Below are 26530 nucleotides of genomic sequence, written 5' to 3'. Positions count from 1 at the left end.
AGGGGGAGGAAGGGGAATCGTAAGACAGCCCTGCATTACATTAGAACGTGAGGAGGGGGTGCGGTGCGCGCTGCGCGGCAAACTGACACAGAGGGAGGGGAAACTCACAGGGGCGCCGGGCCATTCACGAGCGTCACCCAGCGGCATGGCCCCGCCCCTTTTTCTCCTCCATTTCGGGCAAATTTTTCACTGACTCGAGTATAAGCCGAGGCGGCTTTTTTCAGCCCAAAAAGTGGGCTGAAAAACTCGGCTTATACTTGAGTATATACGGTATGGTTGTGATCAGAGGTTCTACTGCTGTGATGGCAAACCTATGGCTCATGTGCCACAGGGGCCCCGCAGAGTGCTCTCTGCGGGCATGCCAGCCCTCAGCCTAGCCCAACACCACTGTGCATGCGAGCGTGCCTCCCATCGACCAGTTAGTCTCCCTGTCTCTATTGCGCATGTGGGGGCGGCGGCGCATATGAGGGATGCATGTGCGCATGCACAGAGGGACTAGCGCATGTGTGGGGGCACAGCGCATGTGAGGGATGCATGTGTGCATGCACAGAGGGACTAGCGCATGTGTGGGGGCACAGCGCATGTGAGGGATGCATGCGTGCATGCACAGAGGGACTAGCGCATACGTGGGGGGTGCTTGCATTGCATTTTGGGGCACCACGCAGTGCTCCTGTGCCCCGTTTTGGCTGCCAGGCCTAAAACAGGATGCAGGGAGCACCCATAATGCAATGCGTGCACGATCCCCCCCCTGTGCCCCATGCCCCCCTTTGCCCATTTTTGGCTTCCAGGTTGGGAGAGGAGGCTTTTGGGTCAGGAAATCCTGCACCAACCTGGAAAGCCAAAATGGGCGAGGGGGGCTGGGGCGTATGGGGGGATCGTGCACACATTGTATTGTGAGTGCGGGGTGTGTGCTTTCAGCATGCGATGGCAAAAAGGTTATCCATCACTGTTCTACTGTATAAAACCCAGATTCCAGCTGAATACAGGTAGTTCTTGACTTGTAGCGGTTCATTCAGTGTCCAAAGTTACAACAGCACTGAAAAAAGTGACTTACCACCATTTTTCACACTTACCATTGCTGCAGCATCTCCATAGTCACATGATCAAAATTCAGACGCTTGGCAATGGACTCGTATTTATGACGGTTGCCGTGTCCCTGGGGTCACGTGATCTTCTTTTGCGACCTTCTGATAGACAAAGTCCAGGGGAAAACCAGACTTTACAATGAACAACTACAGTGATTCACTTAACCACTGTGGCAAGGAAGGTTGTAAAAAGGGGGGGGGGAATTCACTTAATAACTGCCTCACTTAGCAGCAGAAACTTTGGGCTCAGTTGTGGTCGTAAGTCAAGGACTACCTCAGTGGTGGGTTTCAAAAAAAATTCGAACCTACTCTGTGGGTGTGGCCTCCTTTGTGGGAGTGGCTTGACGACCATGTGACCTGGTGGGAGTGGCTTGCCGGCCATGTGTTCTCTCTCTCTCTCTCTCTCTCTCTCTCTCTCTCTCTCTCTCTCTCTCTCTCTCCTTCATTTTGTCTCTCTGTTCCTTTTTCCTTTTTTTCTTTCATCTCTCTCTCAATTTTTCTTTCTTTTTTTCTTTTTTATTTATTTCTTCCTTTCTTTCTCTTTCTCTCTCTCTCTCTCTGTGTGTGTGTGTGTGTGTGTGTGTGTGTGTGTGTGTGTGTTTGTCAGTGGTGGGTTTCAAAAAATTTTGGAACCTCTTCTGTAGGTGTGGCTTGCTTTCCGGGTCCACTGGTGGAACCTCTTCTAACCAGTTCGGTAGATTTGATGAACCGGTTCTACCGAACTGGTGCGAACTGGTAGGAACCCATCTCTGGACCAACTGTATAAGAAAAAAAATCTCCTAACAATGAGAGAACTGCGTTGAAACAAATTCTCTCAAAAAGCGATTGGTTTGCTGAAGGGAAATCTGGAGATCCACCTGTCAGGAGTAGTGACTAGATGACCTCCTGGAGCCCTTTGAATTCTATGATTCTAAATTAGAAACATGAATTGTTCATGTCTCCCCTTTGGGTAGAGCACATTATGAGGGTTTATAAGCTTGAATGCATGTAGCCTCAGTAAATAAGGATTTGTCGCTTTTTTTTAATGAAGGAGCATTTCATATAATCCCTCAAGGTGAAGTCATCATTCTAAAGTACAGATTTGCCAGTTCTTTAAAACTATAAATAGTTCTGTTTTTCTTCTCGTCCCCTGGAGAACATGTTTTCCTCACCTTCACATCTTATGACCATGATGGCCAGGCTCCGTTACGGCCGTAAGTCAAGGAGCATCTGTACTCTACAGGTACAAATTTACCCATACCTGTAAAATATGACCAGACAATGGTTTACTATTATTGAGGTAAAATATCGATAAAGCTGCTTATACAGTAACTCAGGGTTGAAATGAGGAGTCCTTGCTACTTTCTGAGCTGGGAAGGTAAACTACCTGTATCCTCGACTAATGACCAGGATTGAGCCCCAAATTACTGTCGTTAAGTGAGACGTATACTCAGTTTTGCCCCATTTTACAACATTTCTTGTCACAGTCCTTAAGTGAATCACTGCAGTTGCTACATTAGAAACACCGGTTGTTAAGTGAATCTGGCTTCCCCATTGACTTTGCTTGTCAGAAGAGATACTAAGTTAACAACTGCAGTGATTCACTTAACAACCGTGGCAAGAAAAGTTGTAAAATGGGGCAAAACTCACCCAACAACTGTCTTGCTTAGCCACAAAAATGTTGGCCTCAATTGAGAGTTGTAAGTCAAGGACTATCTGAATTACAGAGTGGCTTTTGCATCTGATACACTAATAATCTTAAATAGTATCTTAAATAATAATAATACGAAAGCCACCTACCTTGTGACTGAATAAGCCGATAAGCCGCTCCATAATAATAAACAATAATAACAACAATGAACAAATAAACAGCAGTTCTTCAATTGCCAATTGTCTAGGATTTGCAGCATTTATGAGCTTAACCTCATTAAATTGTCTGGATTTTGCAGCTTTAAATCCAGATCCTGCAAACAGCTGATCCCGGTCTGCATTCTGCTGCAAGGATTAAAACCTTTCTGCTCTCTTTGTAAGGACTGCAGGAGGGGATGAGACAATGGTGATGAGAGATGGAGGTGGAGCAAGTCACCCAGGTGGACAGGTGTGTCTGGACCTTTGTTTGTTTGTTTGCAGGGAATTCCATCTCCTCCTCCCCACCTTTTGTTTCTACCTCCTTTAGCCCCTGTTATGCTGTCCTCTCTTTTTTTTACCTCCAACTGACTGGTGTGAGAGTGAAATGCGCCCATGTGCTGGCAAAGGCCTTGGGAATTGTGAAAAGGGCAGGGAAATGGCCGAGTCCCTTCTCCCGAAGCCACAGCTTCTCCTGCGCTTTTTCTTTTCCTATTGTTTTGAAGGCCAGGAGTGCCAAAACTGGACGCCCTGAATCCGGAGGTCACGTGCGGACACTGGTTGTCCTGAAGTCAAGAGTAATGCACAACAATGACTGCCTTTCATGCTTTCCCCTGGAGCTGGCTCGAGGCTGGAACAAAAGGCCATTGCGTTGGCACTCCAAAGCTCCGCTGAGGGAGGGTGGGGGGTGGGGATTGGCACTGGCAGCTCCAACAGAAGCGTGTCCTTCATGAATTATGCTTTGGTTAACCTTTGACCTTCTCCCCTCCTGTAAATTTGCTACCCGGAGCATCCATTCATTCCCCAGGGGTGATTCTGAAATCCCTGAAGTCACCTGGAATTAGACGCAAGTCTTGAATTCAAGCCACGTTGCAGACCATCGTGGTCAGCATTTGTCCTGACTCTGCCAAGGCTTTTTTTTTTTAGGAGGGGGGGTGTCTCTTATAGCAATAGCAATAGCAGACTTATATACCGCTTCATAGGGCTTTCAGCCCTCTCTAAGCGGTTTACAGAGTCAGCATATCGCCCCCACAGTCTGGGTCCTCATTTCACCCACCTTGGAAGGATGGAAGGCTGAGTTAACCTTGAGCCGGTGAGATTTGAACCGCTGAACTGCAGATAACAGTCAGCTGAAGTGGCCTGCAGTACTGCACCCTAACCACTGCGCCACCTCGGCTCTTAACAGTCTCTTTCTGTTTAGAAGGATTCAATACAGGTAATCCTTGATTTACAACAGTTCATTTAGCGACCGTTCAAAGTTAATTTCACTTCCCACTACGACAACTCGCCACGGGGCGACTGGCCGCGGCTAACTGGGCACGGTGAACTCCCCGCGGCCAATTTGTCTCAACCATCTCGCTACAGGACAATTTTTTTACGGGGCAATTCAACAAGTCAATTTAATCATTTAAAATTATTTTAAAAATTATTTTAGTTGTTGTCATTCGTGTGTTCTTTTGTCCCTCCTTGAGCATCTTTTAACAAGTGATTTTATTCCAGTATTTCTTTGATATTAGTGTAACTCTTGTCCAGGGGCGCGTTGTCCAGCTGCGAATTAGCCACAACAAGGTGGCTGGAACGATTCCAATTCCGTATCACTGTTTCCATGCTGTTGCTGTGTTTGGCTGTCAATCGAGTCTAGATTCCTTCGGGCCTGCAAACTACCCCCTCATTATGCCAATTGCTCCTACAGATAGTTCTTGACTTGTAACTACAGGTAGTCCTCGATGTATAACCACAATTGAGCCCAAGATTTCCATCGTTAAGTGAGACATGTGTCAAGTGAGTTTTGCCCTGGTTTTTTTTTTGCTTCAGTTGTTAAGTGAAACATGGCGGCTGATAAGTTAGTAACCTGGTTGTTAAATGAATCTGACTTTGCTTGCTGGTTTGGCCCGGATCGGCTGAACTGGTAGTAGCAGCGGCAGGAGGCTCCACCCACCCGCCCGGAGTTTCTGCACTTGCGCAGAGGTTTCACCCACGGGAGTGTACCCAAACCTGTAGTAAAATAATTAGCAACTCATCTCTGTCATGCCTGTGAAAAATGATCATAAGTCACTTTTTTCAGGGCTGTTGTAACTTTGGACGGCCACTAAATGAACTGTTGTAAGTCAAGGGCTGCCTGTATTCGTTTAGTGACTCCTCAAAGTTATAACAGCACCAGAAATGGGATTTGCAGCCAGTCCTCACTGCAGACATTGCCGCATCTCCAGTGATCAAAATTTAGATGGCTGGCAACCAATGAGGGTCGTGTGATTGCCATTTGCAAAGCTTCCCAGCCAGCTTTCGACAGGCAAAGTCAGTGAGGGAAATTGGATTCACTTAACAAACCCTGTGCTTCATTCAACAACCACCGTCCTTTTCTTAACAACGGTGGCAAAAAGCCTGTGAAATTGAGTGCGCCCCACTTAACGCCTGTCTTGCTTAGCAATGGAAATCCTGCTCCCAATCGTGGTCGTGAGCCGAGGACTACCTACAGAGCAGTGTTTCTGAACCTCAGCAATGTAAAGGGAGGGGGGGTTGATTTCAAATCCCAGAATTCCCCAGCCGGCATGAAGTTCAGGTGTTTAAAAGTTGCTGAGTTTGCCCTAAGATCTACCGGCTGCGTTTGCACAGCACATTTAACCTAGTTATTAATCCACCCCAGATTGTGGTTATTCATTAACGTTCAAACGCTTAAGAAATAGGTCCATCATCTGAAAAGGCAGTGCTTGGTTTGAATTTTCCTATTCAAAGAGTGGCAATCAAGAGGCTGTCAGAACAATTATGGGTTGAGCATATTCACAGTATGTTTCTGCCGTGTGTCATTTTTTTTGGGGGGGGGGGAAAGGATTCTAGTTAAAGCTTGAGATGGTAGTGGGCCTGGGTACTTGAGAGACCGCCTACTGCCAATTACCTCCACCAGACCGATACGATCGCATCGATTAGGCCTCCTCCGAATTCCATCTTCCAGCCAGTGCAGACTGGCAACTACCCGGAGGAGAGCCTTCTCGGTGGCTGCTCCGACCCTTTGGAACGAACTCCCCGTGGAGATTCGGACCCTCACCACCCTCCAGTCCTTCCGCGCCGCTTTAAAGATCTGGCTGTCCCGGCTGGCCTGGGGTTAAGATTGTAGCCCCACCCGAACTGTGTGACTGTTGTGCTCTCTTTTAACATGTTGTATTGTCTACTGTTTGTCTTCCCCCCCCCCTTTTGAATTGTGAGCCGCCCTGAGTCCCCCCAGGGAAAAGGGCGGCATACAAATAAAGGAAATCTAAAAAAATCTAAAATCTAATCTTGAGATCCATTCCCACTGGTCCTTGATAAACAAGAGCAGACGGATTGAGTCCGGTCCTCTGGCTGAACAGGGGTGACTTCTCCGTGTCCGGGGATAGAAGTGATCTTCTGTAATCCCATCAAATGTTAGCCAACCGTCTCCAGAAGAAGACACCGTTTTTGCAGTGCACTCTGCTGTGACAGTAATGTGCAGGATTACAATGCAAAGATAGATTTTACTGGAAACTTGAAAGGAAATTGCATCTTTAATAATTTAACCGGGGCAGTTTGGAAGGAGCTGCCAGGTTGTGGTCTTGGTGCCGTCAGAAAAATCCCACCATCTGTTCCTGGAAATCTGGCTGGCTCCTGTGCCCAGCCGGAACGACCACAGGAGGCTTCGTTGGACCATTAAAGAAAGGCAGGGGGCTCTTCTGCTGTGTCTAGACCGGGGTGAAAGGTTGATAGGCTGCAAACGTTGGAGCATCTCCGTAGCGCATGTACGGAGAGGTAGAATGCAAAGTTGAAAATGCATAAGTAAAGATAATTGATAGGAACTTGTTGGACCGATATGGGGAAACAGCTGTGTTCAGTTAATAAGCACAGAAAGCTATTTATCTTCTTATCTGTTCCATTTATCTCCATTTGTAGTGCTACCTCAGAATCAGAATACAGCTGGAAGGGACCTTGGAGATTTTCTAGTCCAGCCCCCTGCTTAAGCAGCAGATCCTATACTTTATCAGATGTCCAGCCTCATCTTTAAAACCAGTGGTGGGATTCAGCCGGTTCAGTCTGGTTCAAGCGAACCGGTTATTAAATTGCTGGCTGGCCTCGCCCCTTCCTGCCCTGCCCCTTCCAGGAGTTCCCACACACCCATTTTGACTCCCAGGTAAATTCAGGGAGGCCTACTAGGCCCAAAAAGGGGTGGTGGTGCGGTGTGTCCACCCCTGAAACCTGATTTTTCTCCCAGGAGGCTGCAGAGGCTACAAGGCCCAAAACGAGGCACGGGTTGATGCCTCCTCTCTCTGCAGCCTGTTTTTGCTCCCGGGGTGGGGGATGCAGGAAACCGAGTGTTGCCTGTCACATCTGCTGGCCATGCCCACCCAGCCCGTCATTAGGGCAGAGAACCGGTTGCTAAATTATTTGAATCCCACCACTGTTTAAAATCTCCAGTGATGAAGCATCTCTGAAAAGACTGCATGAGTCCCGATCCCTCTGTCCCTTTCTCACAAAAATTTGGAGTCTGCTTACTCTTAATCACTAGTTTTATCTCTTGGGGGCTCCTGCTGTGTCCCGTACCCAGGCCATCAGCTTATTCTAATCTCTTGCTCAGGCAGATCAGTTTTGCCCCCTTTGCTGTTCTCCAGTCAATCAGTTTGCCTCTGAAGCCTCTTGGATGAGACTCTAGAAAGGGTGCAGAGAAGAGCAAGAAAGATGATTAGGGGACTGGAGGCTAAAACATATGAAGAACGGTTGCAGGAACTGGATATGTCTACTCTAGTGAAGAGAAGGACCAGGGGAGACATGATAGCAGTCTTCCAATATCTCAGGGGTTGCCACAATGAAGAGGGAGTCAAACTATTCTCCAAAGCACCTGAGGGTAGAACAAGAAGCAATGGGTGAAAACTAATCAAGGAGAGAAGCAACCGAGAGTTAAGGAGACACTTCCTGGCAGTTAGAACAATTAACCAGTGGAACAGAAGTTGCCTCCAGAAGTTGTGAATGCCCCAACACTGGAGGTTTTAAAGAAGAGATTGGACAGTCATTTGTCTGAAGTGGTAGAGGGCAGTGATGGTGAACCATTTTTCCCTCAGGGGCTAAAAGCCCACGTGCACATACTCAAAGCCCACGTGCACGTACTCTGTGACGCATATGCATCCACACCCATAATTCAATCCCTCGCACCCCACCCCCTGCGCATGCATGTGCAACCGCTGCCCCGCGCATGTGCACATGCCCCCCCTGCACCCTGTTTTGGGCCTAGCAGGCCTCAATGATGCCTCCGGAGGCCAGAAACGGCCCATTTCCTGACTTCCGGTGAGCCCAATAGGCTCCTTTTTGCCCTTTCCAGGCTCCATAGGCTTTCTAGGAGCCCACCCCCAGAGATCCTCCTGAGGCCGAAAACACCCCCCCCCAGAGCCTCCGTGCGAGTCCTGTACTTACCTGGCATCACGTGGAGACTCCTGAGAAGGGAAGGGCAGTGTGGGCGGGCCAGCCTAAAATCAGCTGGCCAGCGTGCGCATGTGCGCTGGAGCCAGCTAGGACAAGGGCTCATGTGCTCACAGATATGACTCTGCGTGCCATCATCACGGGTATAGGGTCTCCTGCTTGAGCAGGGGGCTGGACTAGAAGACCTCCAAAGTCCCTTCCAACTCTAAGCCGCCCGGAGTCCTTTGGGATTGGGCGGCATAGAAATTTAATAAATTCAATTCAATTCAAATTCAAATTCAACTCTGTTATTTTGCTACTGCCGCTTATGTTTTAATTTGAAAATTGTCTCACTGTGTGTCTCTGCCCTCCTTCTGCTAGTTTGACTTAGGCCGCTGAAGGGGGAAGCAGCCACAGAGGCAGGATAACAGGCTCTCTTGGCCACGCAGCTAAGTGTTGGCAAGGAGGACCCTGGTTCTTCTCCTGGTTCAGCTAAAAGCAAAACGTGGCACGTCGGAATCACAAGTCCTCCATTGAGAGAATACAAGAGAGTTCCTCACCTGCCTTGCTGCTGAGGTAGAATTAAAAAAACCTGGGAAAGTTGACAGACATGAGAGCTGAGGCCATTGTCCCAAGTGGACCCACACTTGAAACTAGTAAGTTGTTGGGAGAGGCAGAGCCCGGCATGAGCCTATAATCTCCTCTGTACCCCCTAAAAAAGACTAAGGTAGGACAAGTCCCTGAGAGGAATCTGTTTCCAGCACCTGAGGGAAGGAATCTCTGCTCTGCTGTCCTTCTATTCAGCATTTGAACATGGAGGGGGTCTGTCTGTCTGTCTGTCTGTCTATCTATCTATCTATCTATCTATCTATCTATCTATCTATCTATCTATCTATCTATCATCCCTCTCTCACACACACATCTATCAATCATCTACAGTATCTATCATCTATCTATCTATCTATCTATCTATCTATCTATCTATCTATCATCTATCTATCTATTATCTATCTATCTATCTATCTATCTATCTATCTATCTATCTATCTATCTATCTACCATCTATCATCCCTCTCTCTCACACACACACATCTATCAATCATCTACAGTATCTATCTATCTATCTATCTATCTATCTATCTATCTATCTATCTATCTATCTATCTATCATCTATCTATCTATCTATCTATCTATCTATCTATTTATCATCTCTCTCTCTCTCTCACACACACACACACACATCTATCATCCATCCATCCGTCCATCCATTGATCCATCATCATCATTCTCTCTCTTTCTATTTATCCATCTATTCTCTCTGACAAACACATTTATGTTCATCTGTCTATCTATTATCTTTCTCTCTCACACACACATCTTCCATCCATCCATCATATCTGCCTGCCTGCCTTGCCTGCCTGCCTGCCTATCCATCCGTCCATCCATCATCTCTCTCTCACACACACATCTATCAATCATCTACAGTATCTATCTTCATCTTCATGTCTATTATCACTCCCTCTCACACACATCTTCCATCCATCCATCCATCCATCCATCCATCCATCCATCCATCCATTATATCTATCTATCTATCTATCTATCTATCTGTCTGTCTGTCTATCTATCTTATCTTTCCTATCTATCTATCTATCTATCTATCTATCATCTATCTATCTATCTATCTATCTATCTATCTATCTATCTATCTATCTATCTATCTATCTATCTATCTATCTATCTAACTAACTATCTAACTATCTAACTATCTAACTATCTAACTATCTAACTATCTAACTATCTAACTATCTAACTATCTACCTATCTATCTACCAGCTGAAGCTTCCACTTTTTAGGGGTAACCCTATGTAGAGTGCAGTGCAAAAGTGTAAAGCAAAGGGAGAGTCAATTCAGTTTTGGATCAAGCTTCCGATCAGTCTGGTAGGATAAAAAACCAATTCAGTTGCAAATGAGAGAAATTTACATGCGTCCTGACTCACAACAGGACAAGATAGAAGTGTGAGAATCAGTTGTAGGTCACTTTTTTCGGTGCTATTGAAACTTTGAATGGTTGCTAAACAAAAGGTTGTAAGCTGAGAAATACCTGTAAGGAAATTGTGTAGAAAACACCTTTGGTGGGAAGCTCTTCTCCCCCCCCCCCACTTTTTTTCTAAAGGAGCCAAAATTTGATCTGATGTGTAAATTACTTGCAGAAAAGAGTGCGGTCAACATAACCTTTTACGTGAAGACAGGTCAATGGTCTGATGACTTCAGGATGACTCCTATTTCCTTGGCAACAGGGATTTACCTTGCCTTTTTCTGAGCTGTTTTTTCCCCCCATGTCTCAGTTTTTTAGCTCTCCTGGTGATCTACATCTAAGTGCTAATCAGATCCAACTGGCTGAGCTTTTGAGTCCAGAAAAAAAAAAGCCAGAATAATTAGCTGCTCAAATGGACAAGGACAATATGGCAGGAGGCGTGAATGAGAGGGTATGGTGAGGATGGAGCTCTTGCAATCCTGATCAACCCCATCTGACTGATGGTGCCTTATCTGGGCTAAGTGGAGCAAACAGAATAGATCCGGTTGAAGAGAATATCCGTACAGGTTACTCCTCGACTTATGGAACGCAACAGAGCTCAAAATTTCAATTTTTTGCTAAGCGAGGCAGTTATTAAAGTGAGTCGCGACCCCAAATTAACCCCAAATGAAGATGAAATAATAAGAAAGATTATTACTAACTAACTAAAGAAATACAGGGAAAGGAAGAATCAGAATTCTACCAGATATGGGATAAATGGCACAGGTGGATGGAGGAAAGAAACAAAAATCAATGAAAGAATATAACAACACTCAAAAATAATAGTTATGAGTAAAATAAGAGGGTTAAGAATGGTGAAATCTAAATGAAATACAATAGAAAGGGAAATAATATAAGGTGAGCGATATCGATTGATGATTGCTAATATAAAAAACAGGAAGTTCCTGTTCGCACTGCATTGTATAAATGTGGTGCACGTCTAATTTTTGTGTGTGTGTGTATTTTACATGTTTGTTAATAAAAATCTTTAAAAAAATAAAATAAAGTGAGTCGTGACCCATTTTATGATCTTTTTTTTTGCCAGGCCTGTTAAGCGAATTGCTGCCGCTGTTAAGTGAATCGTGTGGTCGTTAAGCGAACCTGGATTCTCTCACTGAATTGGTGGTCAGAAGCTCCCTAGGAAGGTTACAAACGACAATCCCAGCATCCCAGAATGCGGCAACCATCGCAAAATACAGGCCAGTCGCCAAACACCCAGACCGCAGGGATATTACAATGGTTGTTAAGTGTGGAAACTGGTCCTAAGACCTGTCACTTTTTCCAGTGCCACTGTAACTTGGAACGGTCACAAAACAGATGGTTGTAGGTCGAGGACTAGCTCCAGAGGTGAGGAACAATAAAGGAAATTGCTTAGAACAGGGGTGTCAAACTCAATTTCATTGAGGGGTGCATCAGGGTTGTGTTTGACCTCGGAGGGCCAGGTGTGGTGGGTGGGTGTAGCCATGACCATAGTGGGTGGGGCCATGGTGGGCGCGACATGGGATCGCACCTCCGCAGACATGGTTTTTATAAACTTATAAAAATAGGGAGGCGTACGTTTCTGCGATTTTGTTTTTTAAATACTTACTTGATCTACATACGAGAGACCAGATCAAGAAACTGACTCCATAGTGGTTTAGTGGTTTTATTCAACTTGTATGCCGCCCTATTCCCGAGGGACTCAGGGTGGCTAACAAAACCGGAAGGGAAGGGAAACAATACAAAAGGAAAAGAAAACAAAGACAAACAACAATACAGAACCAATTTAAAAGGTCTCAACAAGCATACAAATTTGAGTGAGGATGGAACTCAGCAGCCCCAGGCCTGCTGGAACAGCCAGGTCTTAACGGCTTTATGGAAAGCCTGAAGGGTGATGAGGGTCCGAATCTCCACGGGGAGATCGTTCCAGAGGGCCGGAGCAGCCACAGAGAAGGCCCTCCTCCGGGTAGTTGACAGCTGGCATTGGCCGGCAGATGGAATTCGGAGGAGGCCTAGTCTGTGGGATCTAATGGGTCTTTGGGAGGTAATCGGCAGGAGGCGGTCTCTCAAGTACCCAGGTCCAATACCATGTAGGGCTTTATAAGTGACGACTAGCACCTTGAAGCGTATCCGGAGACCAATAGGCAGCCAGTGCAGCTCGCGGAGGATAGGTGTAACGTGGGTGTACCGAGGCGCACCCACAATTGCTCGCGCGGCTGCATTCTGGACAAGCTGAAGTCTCCGAACACTCTTCAAGGGCTGCCCCTTGGGAAGATTAGAACTATACATTATTGACAATAGGCATAGTAGCAGAATCCTGCGAGGCTGAAAGGTAAAATATTTTACTTTTCCTCCCTTTTATAACCTATTGAGTAAAGGATGGCCTCCTGGAGTACTCTGGATGCCCCGTTTTGGGCATGGAAGGCCTCCTGGAGCACTCCGGAGACCAAAAATTGGTTGGGGAGGGGAGTATCTTTGCTAGGAGAGGCACCACGGACTGGTCCTTTGCTATTTCCAGACTGGCCCCATGGGCCAGATCTGATCGGCCCGCGGGCCTTGAGTTTGACACTCCCGGCTTAGAAGAACGTCAACATATCTTTCTTGATTTGAAGGGTTCCACCACAAATCCGCAGTAGAATAAAGCGCGCTCGACGAAAGCGCGTACGTGACGTCATCACAGCGCGACGAAAACGGCACGCTGTGAGCGGTAAAATTAACGCGAAAACCTTACCCTAACCCCCCCAAACCTAACCCTAAGCCTAAGCCTAACCCTTAACCTAACCCTAACCCTTAACCTAACGCTAAATCTAACGCTAACCCTTAACCTAACCCTAACCCTAACCCTAACGCTTAACGTAACCCTAACCCTAACCCTTAACCTAACCCTAACCCTAACCCTAACCCTTACCTTTATGTGAATCGGCTTGCTTTAATTTTATTTTAATTTAATTTATTTTTAATTTTAATTCCATTTATTTTTAATTTTATTTGTCGCGCTGCTGATGACGTCACGTACGCGCTTTGATCGGGCGCGCTTTAGTGGACCGTGGTTTTGACGGGTCACGGATTTGGAGGGGGGTGCTCAGTAGTCTTTCTTCTGTATGTCATTCTAAGGCCAAAATAAAATAAAGTATTCCTTTTAGACCACAAGAACTGATAGGACACCGAAACAAAGATGGCAAAACGATTGAGTTTGAAAGTTTTATTACTCAGATGATGTATTTTACAGCATACAGCGATTCAGGATGTCCCATAAACGAAACAGAATTGCCGTGAGAAAAAATTGTCCTTTTTTCTTTTTTTTCCTTAGCATTCTGTCTTAACGCCCAAAATAGCAGGAGCAAAGAACCCAACTCTGCGCCCTTCCCTCTAGGTCCTCCTACGTCCATTTCCCCCCTTTACAATCTTTCCTTATGAAAGTAAAGTAATAATAATAATAATAATAAAAAATACGATAAATGATTAAATTAAGGTTGATTTTTCAAACAAAATAAATACGTTTTCACATTTTTCTTTTTTTTTAAAAAAAGATCACCATTCTTAGCACAAACCTGTGCAATCCTAAGGAAAATCACTTTCAAAAGAGGTTTTGACACAGGGTTTCGACAGCTTAGTTGTTTTGAAGAATCGAGAGCAGGGTCATCCAAGGTTGGCAACTTTTAACACTGGTCAGACTTTTGAGACTGGTGGACTTTTAATTCCCAGAATTCCCCCATCCTGAGAGTTGAAGTCCGCCAGTCTTAAAACTGCCAATCTTGGACACCATAGCTCTAGATGTATGGAGTTTGGTGAAGTACTTGATGATTAGCCATGAATTTCCATTAAATAGTTTTGATATCAAACCAGAGTATACATCCACGGGGACCTCAATAGGAATGAAAACCGCCATCCTAAACCCCTTGGGGGAGAGGACACACCACTGTACAAACCTAGCAATGAAATCAGTAAATTGGGGCCGCTGCTAATTTTCCAGGTAGTTCTGCAATGCAAGGCAGAAGTGCCAGGACAGCTCCCAAAATGCTGGCTAGAAATACACCTTTGTAGCCAAGTTGTCTTGTCCGAGGTTGAGGAAAACGGTTCTATCAACCTGCCCATTTTTGAGGAGGGGAAAAAAAAAAAGGATTTTCCTCCAATTTCCACAGACCAGAGCTTTACTGGCTTCAGTAAGTATAAGATTTCGCTCAACATTGTTAAATGTCATAAAACGTGGGGCCTTCCCCCACTTTAAAGAACCTAAAAGGTTCAAGCAGAGATCTGAATCCCTCTTAGATCCGATTCATCAACCCAATGTGGCTAATTCGCAGCTTTGGGGAATCTATCTTTCGCAAGTTTGCAAGAGATCAGCCACACAGGCATCGCATTCACCTGCTCGTGCAAATCTCTTGTGGAACCGAAATTGTTCTGGAAGCACACGAGAAAACACGCAAGGGCTTCTCTGAAGCACTGTGAAAACAGAGAACAGATGGGACATCTGCTATTGTATTGTATTGTATTGTACTGTATATCATTCCAGATTAACATTCCGAGTAAGAAAGGCCAATATTTAAGAAAAAGCTCTTCCCCATGACATCCAAATATGCCTGGGGGGATAAAGGTGTTAAGAAGAGATTGGAGAACCATCTGTCTAAAACAGTGTAAGGTCTCCTGCTTGGGGGTTAGACTAGAAGATCTCCAAGGTCCCTTCCAACTCTGTTATTCTGTTATTTTGCTTCCTCATACCGCCAGAATAAACTGGGCCAGGGAGCACATGCTCTACATTAGCCTAGGCTATCAATTCTGGTCCTCTGAAGTATAGGTAGTCCTCAACTTATGACTGCAATTGAACCCACCACTTATGTTGCTAAGGGAAACATTTGTTAAGTGAGCTTTGCCGCATTTTACAACCTTTCTTACCACAGTTGTTAAGTGAAACCCTGCAATAGTTATGTTAGCGACATTGGTTGTTAAGTGAATCGTGCTTCCCCTTTGACGTTGAAAGTTGCAAAAGGTGATCACATGACCCCGGGACATTGCAAACCATCGCAAAGGTGAGCCAATTGCCAAGCACCTGAATTCTGATTATGTGAAGTTGCAGCAGCCGTTAACGAGTGAAAAACAATGATAAAGTCACTTTTTTTCTGCGGCATTCTAACTTTGGTCACTAAACAAACTATTGTAAGTCGAGGACTACCTGTATTTGAGATACCATCCAGAGCCTCTCTAGACAATAAAGTCTATCAGAAATAGTATAGGTCTCCTGCGAGAGCAGGGGTTGGACTAGATGACCTCCAAGGTCCCTTCCAACTCTGTTACTGCTACACATGATAAATAGGGTCTTGGCAAGCTTTGCAGTGACCAAGAGAACTTCTGGCAATGGAAAGACGTCACCCAGCATGTCATTTCAGGCACAATTTCATGGAATTATGGAATTATTCCCATCATTATGTCTAGGCCTTGTTCGTCTCTGTCTTTCCCAAGCCTTTAGCTTCAGTTGAGAATCGGGAAAGGTGCATCGAATGAAACAATGGCTTTTTAATCCATTATGGACTTCCATGGGATACCCCCAAAGGACCTGTACTCTCCCTTCCATAATTCTGAGGCAAAATTAAGCCATCAGTTCCTCATAGGCGAAATACCTCAAACAGCCAAGGAGCTAAGTCGAAATAGAACTAGAAGTCTACCCAGCCGGTAAGGGAAATATTTGACTCCTTAAAACTGTTGGAAGACTGTAAGCATTCTTGGAAGAAAACCCAAGATGTAGGGATCTGGGGCCGCCTGAAATGGGATCTTGGCGGAAAAAAAAGAGAACCATGGCTTGCTTGCCAAATTAGAATTCACGTTGGTCCCAATTCTGAATCGAAAGTATTAAGTTGTAGGAAATGGCTTATATTCTAAGTTACATTCATTCATTTCTGGAAGAGCTTCTTAATCTTAATGATCTGATGAGAGAAATAACAGTCCCCAATGGAAAGACCTCCTAATGATCTGGGGTGATTCCTACAAACCAGACCCAGGATCTTACTCCTTTACTGATTAATTTCTGCTATTCACACCCTACTTTTTCTTAACCAAAGAGCACTCAAAAGGGGAAAAGAAACAAGAATCGATCTCAGGTTGAGCTCGTGACTATTGTAAAGGCATCTATTTAGTTTCCCTGGTAACAAAAGGAGAGGCAGCTTGCCATGCCCTTCCATCAGGGTATCTCCTACTACTACCCTGTGATCTCCTAGTGGTCTCTTATCCTAATCGCAACTCTGCTTAGCTTTTCAAGTTGGGCTACATGCTAGTCACACAAAACTGAACAGCAAAAGCCAGGGAGATCCACAAAACCCCAAAACCATCATGAATCAAATCAGAAGAGACTACTTAACAGGAGCACCTTGACTTCTTTGCAAAAAGTAGAAAGAGAAGAGGAAATCGTGTTTTTACAGGAGATAATTTTTTCCCATGGCTAAGAAAAAATAGAAGCTGAAATGGAGGGTCAAAGAAGAGCTTGTAAAACACAATGAATCCTCAACTTACAACTATAATTGACCCCAGAATTTGGCTGTAGGCTATTGCGGCTGTAAGTGAAGTCACCACATAACCAGACTCGATTTTACGACCATTTTTACAATGGTCCTTACCTGAGTCACTACGATCGTAAAGTCATAAGTCCAAATGGGAATAGCAATAGCACTTAAGACTTTTATGCCGCTTTACAGCCCTCTCTAAGCGGTTTACAGAGTCAGGACACTGCCCCCAACAATCTGGGTCGCCATTTTATTGACCACAGAAGGATGAGTCAAACTTGAGCTGGTCAGGATTGAACTCCTGGCAGTCGGCAGAGTTAGCCTGCAAATCTGCAATCTAAACCACTGTGCTACCAGGGCTCAAATGTACGTGTGTGTGTCCATCCATTGTAACTTTGGTCATTAAACGACCAAGCGTTGTAAGTCAAGGACACCCATCAGATCATTGGGATGAGATTGAAAGTTTGAGAAAAAAAGGTCATGTCACTTTTTTCAGTGCAGCTGTAAATTCCAATGAAATTAAATTAATTTATTGATGAAATTAAATGAACAGCTACAGGCCAAGGAGTACTTCTACCTTTATTTATAATTAGGAGCATGAAAATATTTGCTGGCTGGACTTGCCACAGAATAGTAAAAGAACAAGACCAGAAGCCAAATCATGTTTAAATGACACATATTGAACACTGATAACATGATATTTAGTACCACTCCTGTAGCACCAAGCCTTGTAATCCAATCCAGATGCTGATTTATCACAAATACCCCCTAGATGCCACCTTTTTCAAAAGCAAATACTTTTCTTTCGTGTTAAGATGTATATACTTGGATATTCTACACGCCTAAACATAGCTGAGCAAATCCTGGGGCCGATGTGAGCCATCAAATGGCTGCCCGCAAGCATAATCTGAATTAGTTCTTGTTGTGGAAAAAATAATAATTAATGTAAACGTTAGGAGAGCGGGTCTTCGTGGTTTGAGCGAGAGGCTAGGAGACAGATCGAATTCTGCAGAAGAGTGGGACCATTTTGCAATGAAGTCAGGGGTCAAAGGAAGAGAAAGGGGAAGATCCGTTTTCTAAATTAGAGTTAGGAAAGGACAACAGATCCGGTTATCACCAGATGAGGGGTGTATAACCGTGTCGCTTTAAGACTTATGGCAGTGTTTCTCAACCTTGGCCACTTGAAGATGTCCGGACTTCAACTCCCAGAATTCCCCAGCCAGCATTCGCTGGCTGGGGAATTCTGGGAGTTGAAGTCCAGACATCTTCAAGTAGCCAAAGTTGAGAAACACTGACTTATGGACTTCAACTCCCAGAATTCCCCAGCCAGCTATGCTCACTGGGGGATTCTGGGAGTTGAAGTCCAGACATTTTCAAGTGGCCAAGGTTGAGAAACACTGACTTATGGACTTCAACTCCCAGAATTCCCCAGCCAGCTATGCTCGCTGGGGGATTCTGGGAGTTGAAGTCCACACATCTTCAAGTGGCCAAAGTTGAGAAACACCGACTTATGGACTTCAACTCCCAGAATTCCCCCAGCCAGCTATGCTCGCTGGGGGATTCTGGGAGTTGAAGTCCACACATCTTCAAGTTGGCACGGTTGAGAAGCACTGAACTATGCAACGTCTGGGTCATTGAATCCTTCATCTGTTCCAATATCTCAACAAAGAAGAGGGAGTCAAGCTATTCTCCAAAGCACGGGAAGGCAGGACAAGAAGCAATGGGTGGAAACTAATCAAGGAGAGAAGCAACTTAGAACTGAGGAGAAATTTCCTGACAATGAGAACAATTAACCAGTGGAATAATTTGCCTCCAGAAGTTGTGAATGCTCTAACACTGGAAGTTTTAAAGATGATGTTGGGCAGGCATTTGTCTGAAGTGGTGTAGGGTTTCCTGCCTAAGCAGGGGGTTGGACTAGAAGACCTCCAAGGTCCCTTCCAACTCTGTTAATTCTGTATTCTTTCCCTCTATAGCATATTCTCACATTAACCATTCACTTCATATGGAGAAAAAAAACATTTAACGAGTCAGCTTGTTGAGCAAACTATAAACTAAAATTCTGACATGATATTTGGGGGGGGGGGGAACACTGATACATTTCACCTTAAATTCCAAGGCTAAGACAACACAGTAAAAATTATTGGGTTTTTAAAAAACTTCTTAACAAGAAACATTTTCCTACTCCAGAAATTCCACCTAACACATACTTACAACTCACCTTCTATCCATCTTCAAGTCTTAATTCCTCATTCCTACTGAGCTCCCTGAATTAATATTAGGCTACGACAGAATAGCTTCTACCATAATTTAAAACCACGGTGTATTAAAATCCCTCCTTCACACACACCCAACTTAATTACTATTAGTTTTGCTCACTCCCCAATCTTCACCATCAGCGGATTTGCTGCAAGTCAACTCGGAGAATAATTGGCACTCGGTTTTTGTCTCCATCTACGTTACAGGCGATCCTCGACTTACGACCACAATGAGGAAGAGAATTTCTGTTGCTAAACAAGGCAGTTCAGGGAGCCGCACCCAGTTTTATGACCTTCTTTTGCCGCGGGTTGTTAAGCGAATCACTGCAATTGTTAAACGTGAATCATGCGGTCATTAAGCAAGGACCACTTTTGCCTCCGTTGTTAAGCGAATCTGGCTTCCCCCCAGCTTTGCTTATCGGAGAAGGTCACAAATGGCGACCCCATCATCTCAGGACACTCCAACGGAGTGGAATACACGGGGGTGGCCAAGCATCTAAATTTTGATCATATGACTATGCTGCAATGGTCATAAGTGTGAGGACTGGTTGTAAGTCACTATTTTTTAAAGTGCTGTTGTAACAGTCGCTGAACAAAGGGTTGTAAATCAAGGACTACCTGTGTGCTTCTCTGCACAATTCAAGCCAATCCATATATTTATAATTAATATGAGAAACACCAAGTGTGTAAAGCACAGCAGAGCTGATATATTGATATCACATAGGTTAATAGTTAAACAGTCATTCAGATATTTTAGAAAACAGATGGCAGGGTGACCATATTTTCCCTTTCCACATTAAATGTTCAGTCTGGAATATTATTAAATTTCCAGCTTTAAATTTAAATCCTTAAATGCTCCTGAGGAGCTGGCCTTTTTTCATTTAGATCAGCGTTTCTTTCCCTTGGGGAATTTTAAAACGAGGAGACTTCAATTCCCAGAATCCCCCCCCAGCCAGAGCTGATCTAAATGAATAAATAATACTGCTGTTGGGATGCGACTGGTCCCCATTTATTAAAAATAAATAAATAACACTTATCTAAAGTGGAGAGAAAATACTTAAGGAATGTAGAGTTGTGCGATGCCATCAGATGGGGACGCACTGCCTTTTTTTTACATTGACTAAATCGTGACCCGTCAAAAGCGCGTTCCACAAAAGCGCGGTCGACGAAATCGCGTGTGTGACGTCATCACAACGCGACGAAAAAGATCGAAAAATTGAAATAAAAATTAAATTACAGCAAGCCGATTCACATAAAGGTAAGGGTTAGGTTAAGGGTTAGGGTTAGGGTTAGGTTAAGGGTTAGGGTTAGAGCGTTAGCGTTACGTTTAGCGTTAGGTTAAGGGTTAGCGTTAGGTTTTTCGTTACGTTAAGGGTTAGGTTTAGGGTTAGGTTAAGGGTTAGGTTTAGGGTTAGGTTTAGGGTTAGGTTTAGGGTTAGGTTTGGGGGGGTTAGGGGAAGGGTTTAGCTTTATTTTTACATTTTTCGATCTTTTTCGTCGCGCTGTGATGATGTCACATATGCGCTTTCGTCGACCGCGATTTTGCCGTCCGCGGTTTTGTGGTAGAACCGACTAAATGAGGGGTGGGGGGACCATGCCGCCTTTATGATTTGTGGGCTTCAACTCCCAGAATTCCATGGCTTCCCCACCTCTGGAATAGATGTAACGGTAGAGAGCTGGTTCAAGATATTCAGAAATGTGTGTGTACGTGGGAATTCCCAGACTTTTACACAGGTCAAAAACCTTGCAAAAAGCTAATGCAGGTAAACCCTCAACTTACGACCACAATTAATGCTTATATTTCCATTGCTAAGCAAGGTAGTTGACTTTTCTCCCATTTTAGGACTTGTCCTGCCACAGTTGGTAAGTTGAATCCCTGCCATTATTAACTTAATTACATGGTCGTTAAGTGGATCTGGGTCCGTCCCCCCATTGACTTTGCTGGTGACACAGGGACACTGCAACCGTCATAAACCCAGGCCAGTTGCCTAGCATCCAAATTTTGATCACGTAACCAGCTGCAGAGGTGGTATTCTACCGGTTCGGACCGGATCGCCCGAACCGGTAGCGGAAATCGCAGGTGGCTCCACCCACCTGTGCCCAGCTCTATGGCATCCCATTTAGGCTCCTTTTTTTGTCCAAAAGCGCATGTGCGCACTCACATTTGCAAGTCGGTAGGGAAGGTAACTGTATACCATCCCTGGGATGCTGCTGCAACGGTTGTGTCTGTGAAAAATAAGTCCTCCGTCATTTTTTTGTAAATTGCTGTTGTAACTTTGAATGGTTGCAAGTTGAGGACTACCTGTATAGCCCTGGGGTTTCTCATAGCAATCAGGAAATATGTGGAAGAGCAGGGGTCTCCAACTTTGGCAACTTTAAGCCTGGCAGACTTGAACACCCAGAATTCCCCAGCCAGCAAAGCTGTGAATTCTGCTCATTCGCATCCAGCAAAGTCTTTCAAGGGAGGATTTACAGTCACAGACCTTATCTGGCTTGGAGAGCTGCCAGGCCGATATCTGCTAAACTTGGCAAGGAGTCTCTGAGAGTCATCAACCAATGAAGCGAACTAATTGTCTCTTGCAAACGGACAGGAAGAGAATTACATCAGAGTCTGTACAGAATCCGACTCTTCACTGCAAACCTGTTGGCAAGACATTTTAATGGCAATAATACTTCTTGGGTGATGTTTGGCCTGGTGGCCTCCCTTCAAGACCTTTGCATGTTCTCTGCAATCTCACATCACGCACTTTCCTTTTTCCCAAAAAGGAAACAGCAGGCTGTCACTTCACCTAATGCAGTCCTTCCCAGATTGTTTTTCATTCCCAAAAACCATGCATCGGAAGTCATTTCAGCCCAAGGTAGGTTAAAAAAAACAACACCCTTTCCATCCATTTCAGTGTCCCTTTTGTGATTGAGTTAATGGGGATGTGTATCTTTATCCAAAAGAAAAACCACTTTTACCCAGCGGGTGGATTATTTACCCGGGTTTGGGAAGCACTGATATAAGAATATGTGCATGTATATATATACAGATATATATATATATACAGTATATATATATACATATATTTATAGAATGGGAAAAAAACCCCACAAAGGGAAATAATATTCAGTGCAAATGCAAATACCTTCCCCCCCAAACCCCCCAGGAAAAAGGAACGGCAGAAAAAATATTATCGCTTCTCAATGTCTAATCTAGAATGAGGTTTCGGGGTGGGGCGCCACAGAGGACAGCTAAGGAGGAGACCAACCTTTGAAGACAGGAGGGACGAAGAGGGGACGTCCTTTCGGCTTGACAAAAGCTGTCAGTTACCAGCATCTGGGGTGGAACAGGTCTGTCTTTGTTGTCCCCCCTCCTCCCAGCTCCCCCAAAGACATCTGCTGTGGCCTGCCTCCCGCCAGTTGGCCAACGCAAGCTGCTACAATGCTTCGGAGACCATCCGTTCTTGCCCTCCAAGTCGCTATTCAACCGGGCCATGTTCCTCTTGAGCCCCCAACAATAGCTTGGTGGGATGTTGAGCCGATGAGCCACGGGTTGCATAAAAGGGAAACTTTCCAACAAAACCACAGCGGGGGGGAGGAGAGGGAAGAAAGGAGGAAGGGGCGGCACCTGAGGACGCGACTGGGGGGGAAAAAAAGACATGCTTCGCCCCAATGAACGTATTCTTAAACATGCTGCGGGCTGTCTCTTTAGGAATCGGACCACCGGACGGTCGCGCCGTCCCTTCTCCAGTCCCTGTAACTCGATCGCTCCTGCGTCCTTTTAGAATATTCTGAATGTGTGTTTTGTGTTGTTTCTTTTAAAGTGCGTGTCTTGCTCCGGGCAGTGGGCTGCGCCCGAGCTGCTGCCTTCAAGCTGTCAGTTTCTGGATTGTCTTGTTGTAATACTGCGTGATGGTGGGGGTCAGGGGGTTCCAACTGTTGGCGTGCAGCTCAATGACCTCCAGGAGCAAGGACCGGGTCAGCATGGACTCCGAGGGACACAGCATCTTGTCGCGAGCGGTGGCTAGCAGTTCCGTCATCAGCTCGGGAAGCTGTTCTTCCAGCAGCCGGCCGGCACTTTGCAACTATTGAGGAAGAAAGAAAGGCGGTCAAAAGCCGAGGACCGGTTGGCTCCCCCTCCACGTCTCACCCTTCTTTCCGTTCTCCGCCCCCCCCCCCCACAAATGGGAAGAAGAGAAGCAGAGAAGAAGGCTCTGCTTCCTTTTGCACATGCTAGATTTAGTTATTGCTTCGACGCACGCAGCTCCATTAGAAATAGTGTCTAACCTTGGCCATTTTAAGACTTAGGGACCAACTCCTGGAAGGTGGAATTCTGGGAGTTGAAGTCCAAAGGTCTTAAAGTGGCCTGTTGTGGCTCTCCAGCGGACTGCGGAGCTAGCAGCAGATTCGGAGATGGGGAGGAACATGGGAAGAATCTGGGCCAGTCCTGGAGTCTGGGGAAGGCTCTGATGAGAGCTCTGTGTTGGAGGCAGAGAAGGGGCCAGAGCTGTATGCCAGTTATCAGCTGCCTTCGGAGTCAGACATCAGTGAGGCAGACAAACAGCTGGAGCCTGTTCCCAGTGTGTGCATGTGCAGAACTGCCAGGCGAAGGGAACAGCTAAAGAACAGGGGTCGACTTGGGAGTAAGGCCACAGGTGGACGATGAATTCCCCCTCCCAGAGGAAATAAAAGAGGAGCGAAAGGGGAGTGGAGTTTGCAGGAGACAATTAGTTCGCTTCATTGGTTCGTGACTCCTTGCCAAGTTTGGCAGATATCGGCCTGGCAGCTCTCCAAGCCAGATAAGGTCTGTGACTGTAAATCCTCCCTTGAAAGACTTCGCTGGATGTGAATGAGCAGAATTCACAGTCAATTAATAAAAGGGGTGTTTGTCAGGACTAGGAGTTTGCTTCAGGCTCTTGGGAAGCCTCGGTCAGAACATGGCCAAGGTTGGGCCCCCATAGTCTATGGTTCACAACGCCCTGTAAACTGTCATTTTAAAAACCCGAGGCAAATAACATAAAAGTTTAGGATGGTAGAAAGAAAGATGAGAAATTCCCTAGGAGAGGCATCAGAATAGATACGAGGCGAAGAGGTGTGTGTAGAAATAAGAGTTCTTCTGATGTTTTATTTTAACATTATTTTAACACAGCATAGAGCTCTGGCAGGAGAGTTAAGAAAAGTGGGAATCTTCCAGACCAACAAATGTGTGCCGCGGCACGACAAAACCGCGCTCGATTAAAGCGCGCCCGATTAAACCGCGTCGCTGACGTCATCAACAGGGCAACAACAGCGAGCGCGGAGAAAGAAGGGCGCTTTAAATAGCGCTTTGAAAGCAAGCTGATTCAAGTTAAAGTAAGGGTTAGGTTTAGGGTTAGGTTTAGGGTTAGGTTAAGGGTTAGGGTTAGGGTTAGGGTTAGGTTAAGGGTTAGGGTTAGGTTAAGGGTTAGGATTAGGTTTAGGGTTAGATTTAGGGTTAGGTTTAGGGTTACGTTTAGGGTTAGGTTAAGGGTTAGGTTTAGGTTTAGGGGGATTAGGTTTAGGTTTAGGGGTTAATTTTAGGTTTAGCGTTTACAGCGTGCTTTTTTCTCCGCGCTGTTGTCACACTGTGATGACGTCAGCTACGCGGTTTCGTCAAGCGCCCTTTAGTCGAACGCGGTTTTGTGGTGGAACCATGTGTGCCACGAATTATGCCGTTTCAATGCTTTGGATGGGTAGAGGGAGGAAGGAGGAGACGTAACACTCTTTGCAATTGTCCCTCCTCCCACCGGTCCAAGCAGACCTTGGTCAACGATGGTACATGTTTATTAAGAGTCAGATCTCCCGTTACAATTTGGATACTGAGATTGAGGGAATTAGAATGACCAATACAATGTGGACAATGCTCTTTGTTTTTTTAGAAAGCAATCTACAGTATGAATTTCCTCACTGGACTTTTGAGGTCTTTCTCCAAGTTCTGGCTACAATATGCCAGTTAAAAGAAAAAAGAAAGAAACCTTCTTAAAGTAAACCTCAAATAACACAGGTATCACATGTATACGATATCAACAAATGCCCCTTTCAGTTGGTTTTCTACATACTAGCAGTCCTCGGCTTAACAACCATAACCGAGCCACAAATTTCTGTTGCTAAGCGGGGCAGATGTTAAATGAGCTTTCCTCCATTTTCCTTTCTTGCCGCCGTTGTTAAGTGAATGACTGGAGTTGTTCAGTCGGTAACAATGTTGTTAAGTGAATCTGGCTTCCCCATTGACTTGGCTTGTCAGAAGGTCTCAAAAGGAGATCAACAGACCCCCGGGAAAACCGCAACCGTCGTAAATGTGAGTCAGTTGCCAAGCATCTGAATTTTGATCAGGTGACCAATGGGGAAGCTGAAATGGTTGTAAGTGTGAAAAACGGTTATAAGTCACTTTTTTCTTCACTGTTGTAACTTTGAACGGTCAATAAACAAATGGTTGTAAGTCAAGGACTACCAGTATTTTTTTTAAAGCAATTTTAGGCATGCAGTATCATAAAAATTCGGTTCCACCACAAAACCGCGTTCGACTAAAGGGCGCTCGACGAAACCGTGTAGCTGACGTCATCACAGCGCGACAACAGCGCGGAGAAAAAAGCACGCTGTAAACGCTAAACCTAAAATTAACCCCTAAACCTAAACCTAACCCCCCTAAACCTAAACCTAACCCTAAACCTAACCCTAATCCTAACCCTAACCCTAACCCTAAACCTAACCCTTACCTTAACTGGAATCGGCTTGCTTTCAAAGCGCTATTTAAAGCGCCCTTCTTTCTCCGCGCTCGCTGTTGTCGCCCTGTTGATGACGTCAGCGACGCGGTTTAATCGGGCGCACTTTAGTCGAGCGCGGTTTTGTCATGCCACGAAAAATTCAGTTAGAACCAGAGGTGGCATTCTACCAGTTTGGACCAGTTTGTCCGAACCAGTAGCGGAAATCGCGGGTTACCCCACTCACCCGCCCCGGCTCTACGGCATCCCATTTAGGCCCTTTTTCTGCCAAAAGCTCATGCGCAGAAGGCTGTGCAGATGTGTGGAGACGGCGCATGCGCTCACATTTATGAACCGGTAAGGAAGGTAAGTGAATACCACCCCTGGCTAGCACCACTAAATACACTAAACCCTAAAACTCAGTAAGTGTATTATGATGGTAGAATGGGCTTATAACAGAGCAAGTTTCCCGGTCTTGCCATAAATCTATAGGAAACATTTATGAAAACAGCTCCTTAGGATAATAAATATAAATAAATACTGTTGTGGCTTTGAAAAGATCCTTCTAATATTAGTTTCTGATTTTGTGCAGTGAAAGGGCCGCGTAAATTCTTTCTCTTATAATTTGGACATTCTCTAGGGCAGTGTTTCTCAACCTTGGTAACTTGAAGATGTCCGGACTTCAACTCCCAGAATTCCCCAGCCAGCATTCGCTGGCTG

At 45.2% G+C, this 26530-nt stretch overlaps 1 protein-coding gene across 1 annotated transcript in view; it reads right to left on the bottom strand.

The window, feature by feature from the left end:
* Nucleotides 1–18442: 18442 nt before the first annotated feature.
* The window catches only part of CTIF (cap binding complex dependent translation initiation factor), a 111278-nt gene continuing 103190 nt past the window's right edge, over nt 18443–26530 (bottom strand). The window contains exon 10 of the mRNA XM_087715355.1: nt 18443–23176. Coding sequence (XP_087571481.1) covers nt 22961–23176 — 216 coding nt within the window. The 3' untranslated portion in view covers nt 18443–22960. The remainder of the gene's footprint in view (nt 23177–26530) is intronic.

Source organism: Thamnophis sirtalis, unplaced genomic scaffold (genome assembly GCF_051295495.1).
Source record: "Thamnophis sirtalis isolate CommonGarterSnake01/CBP01778 unplaced genomic scaffold, rThaSir2_p1.2 scaffold_5, whole genome shotgun sequence".
In the NCBI taxonomy this organism is placed as follows: Eukaryota; Metazoa; Chordata; class Lepidosauria; order Squamata; family Natricidae; genus Thamnophis; species Thamnophis sirtalis.
Note: the sequence above shows the minus strand (reverse complement) of the source record. Positions and strands in the feature narration are given on the sequence as shown.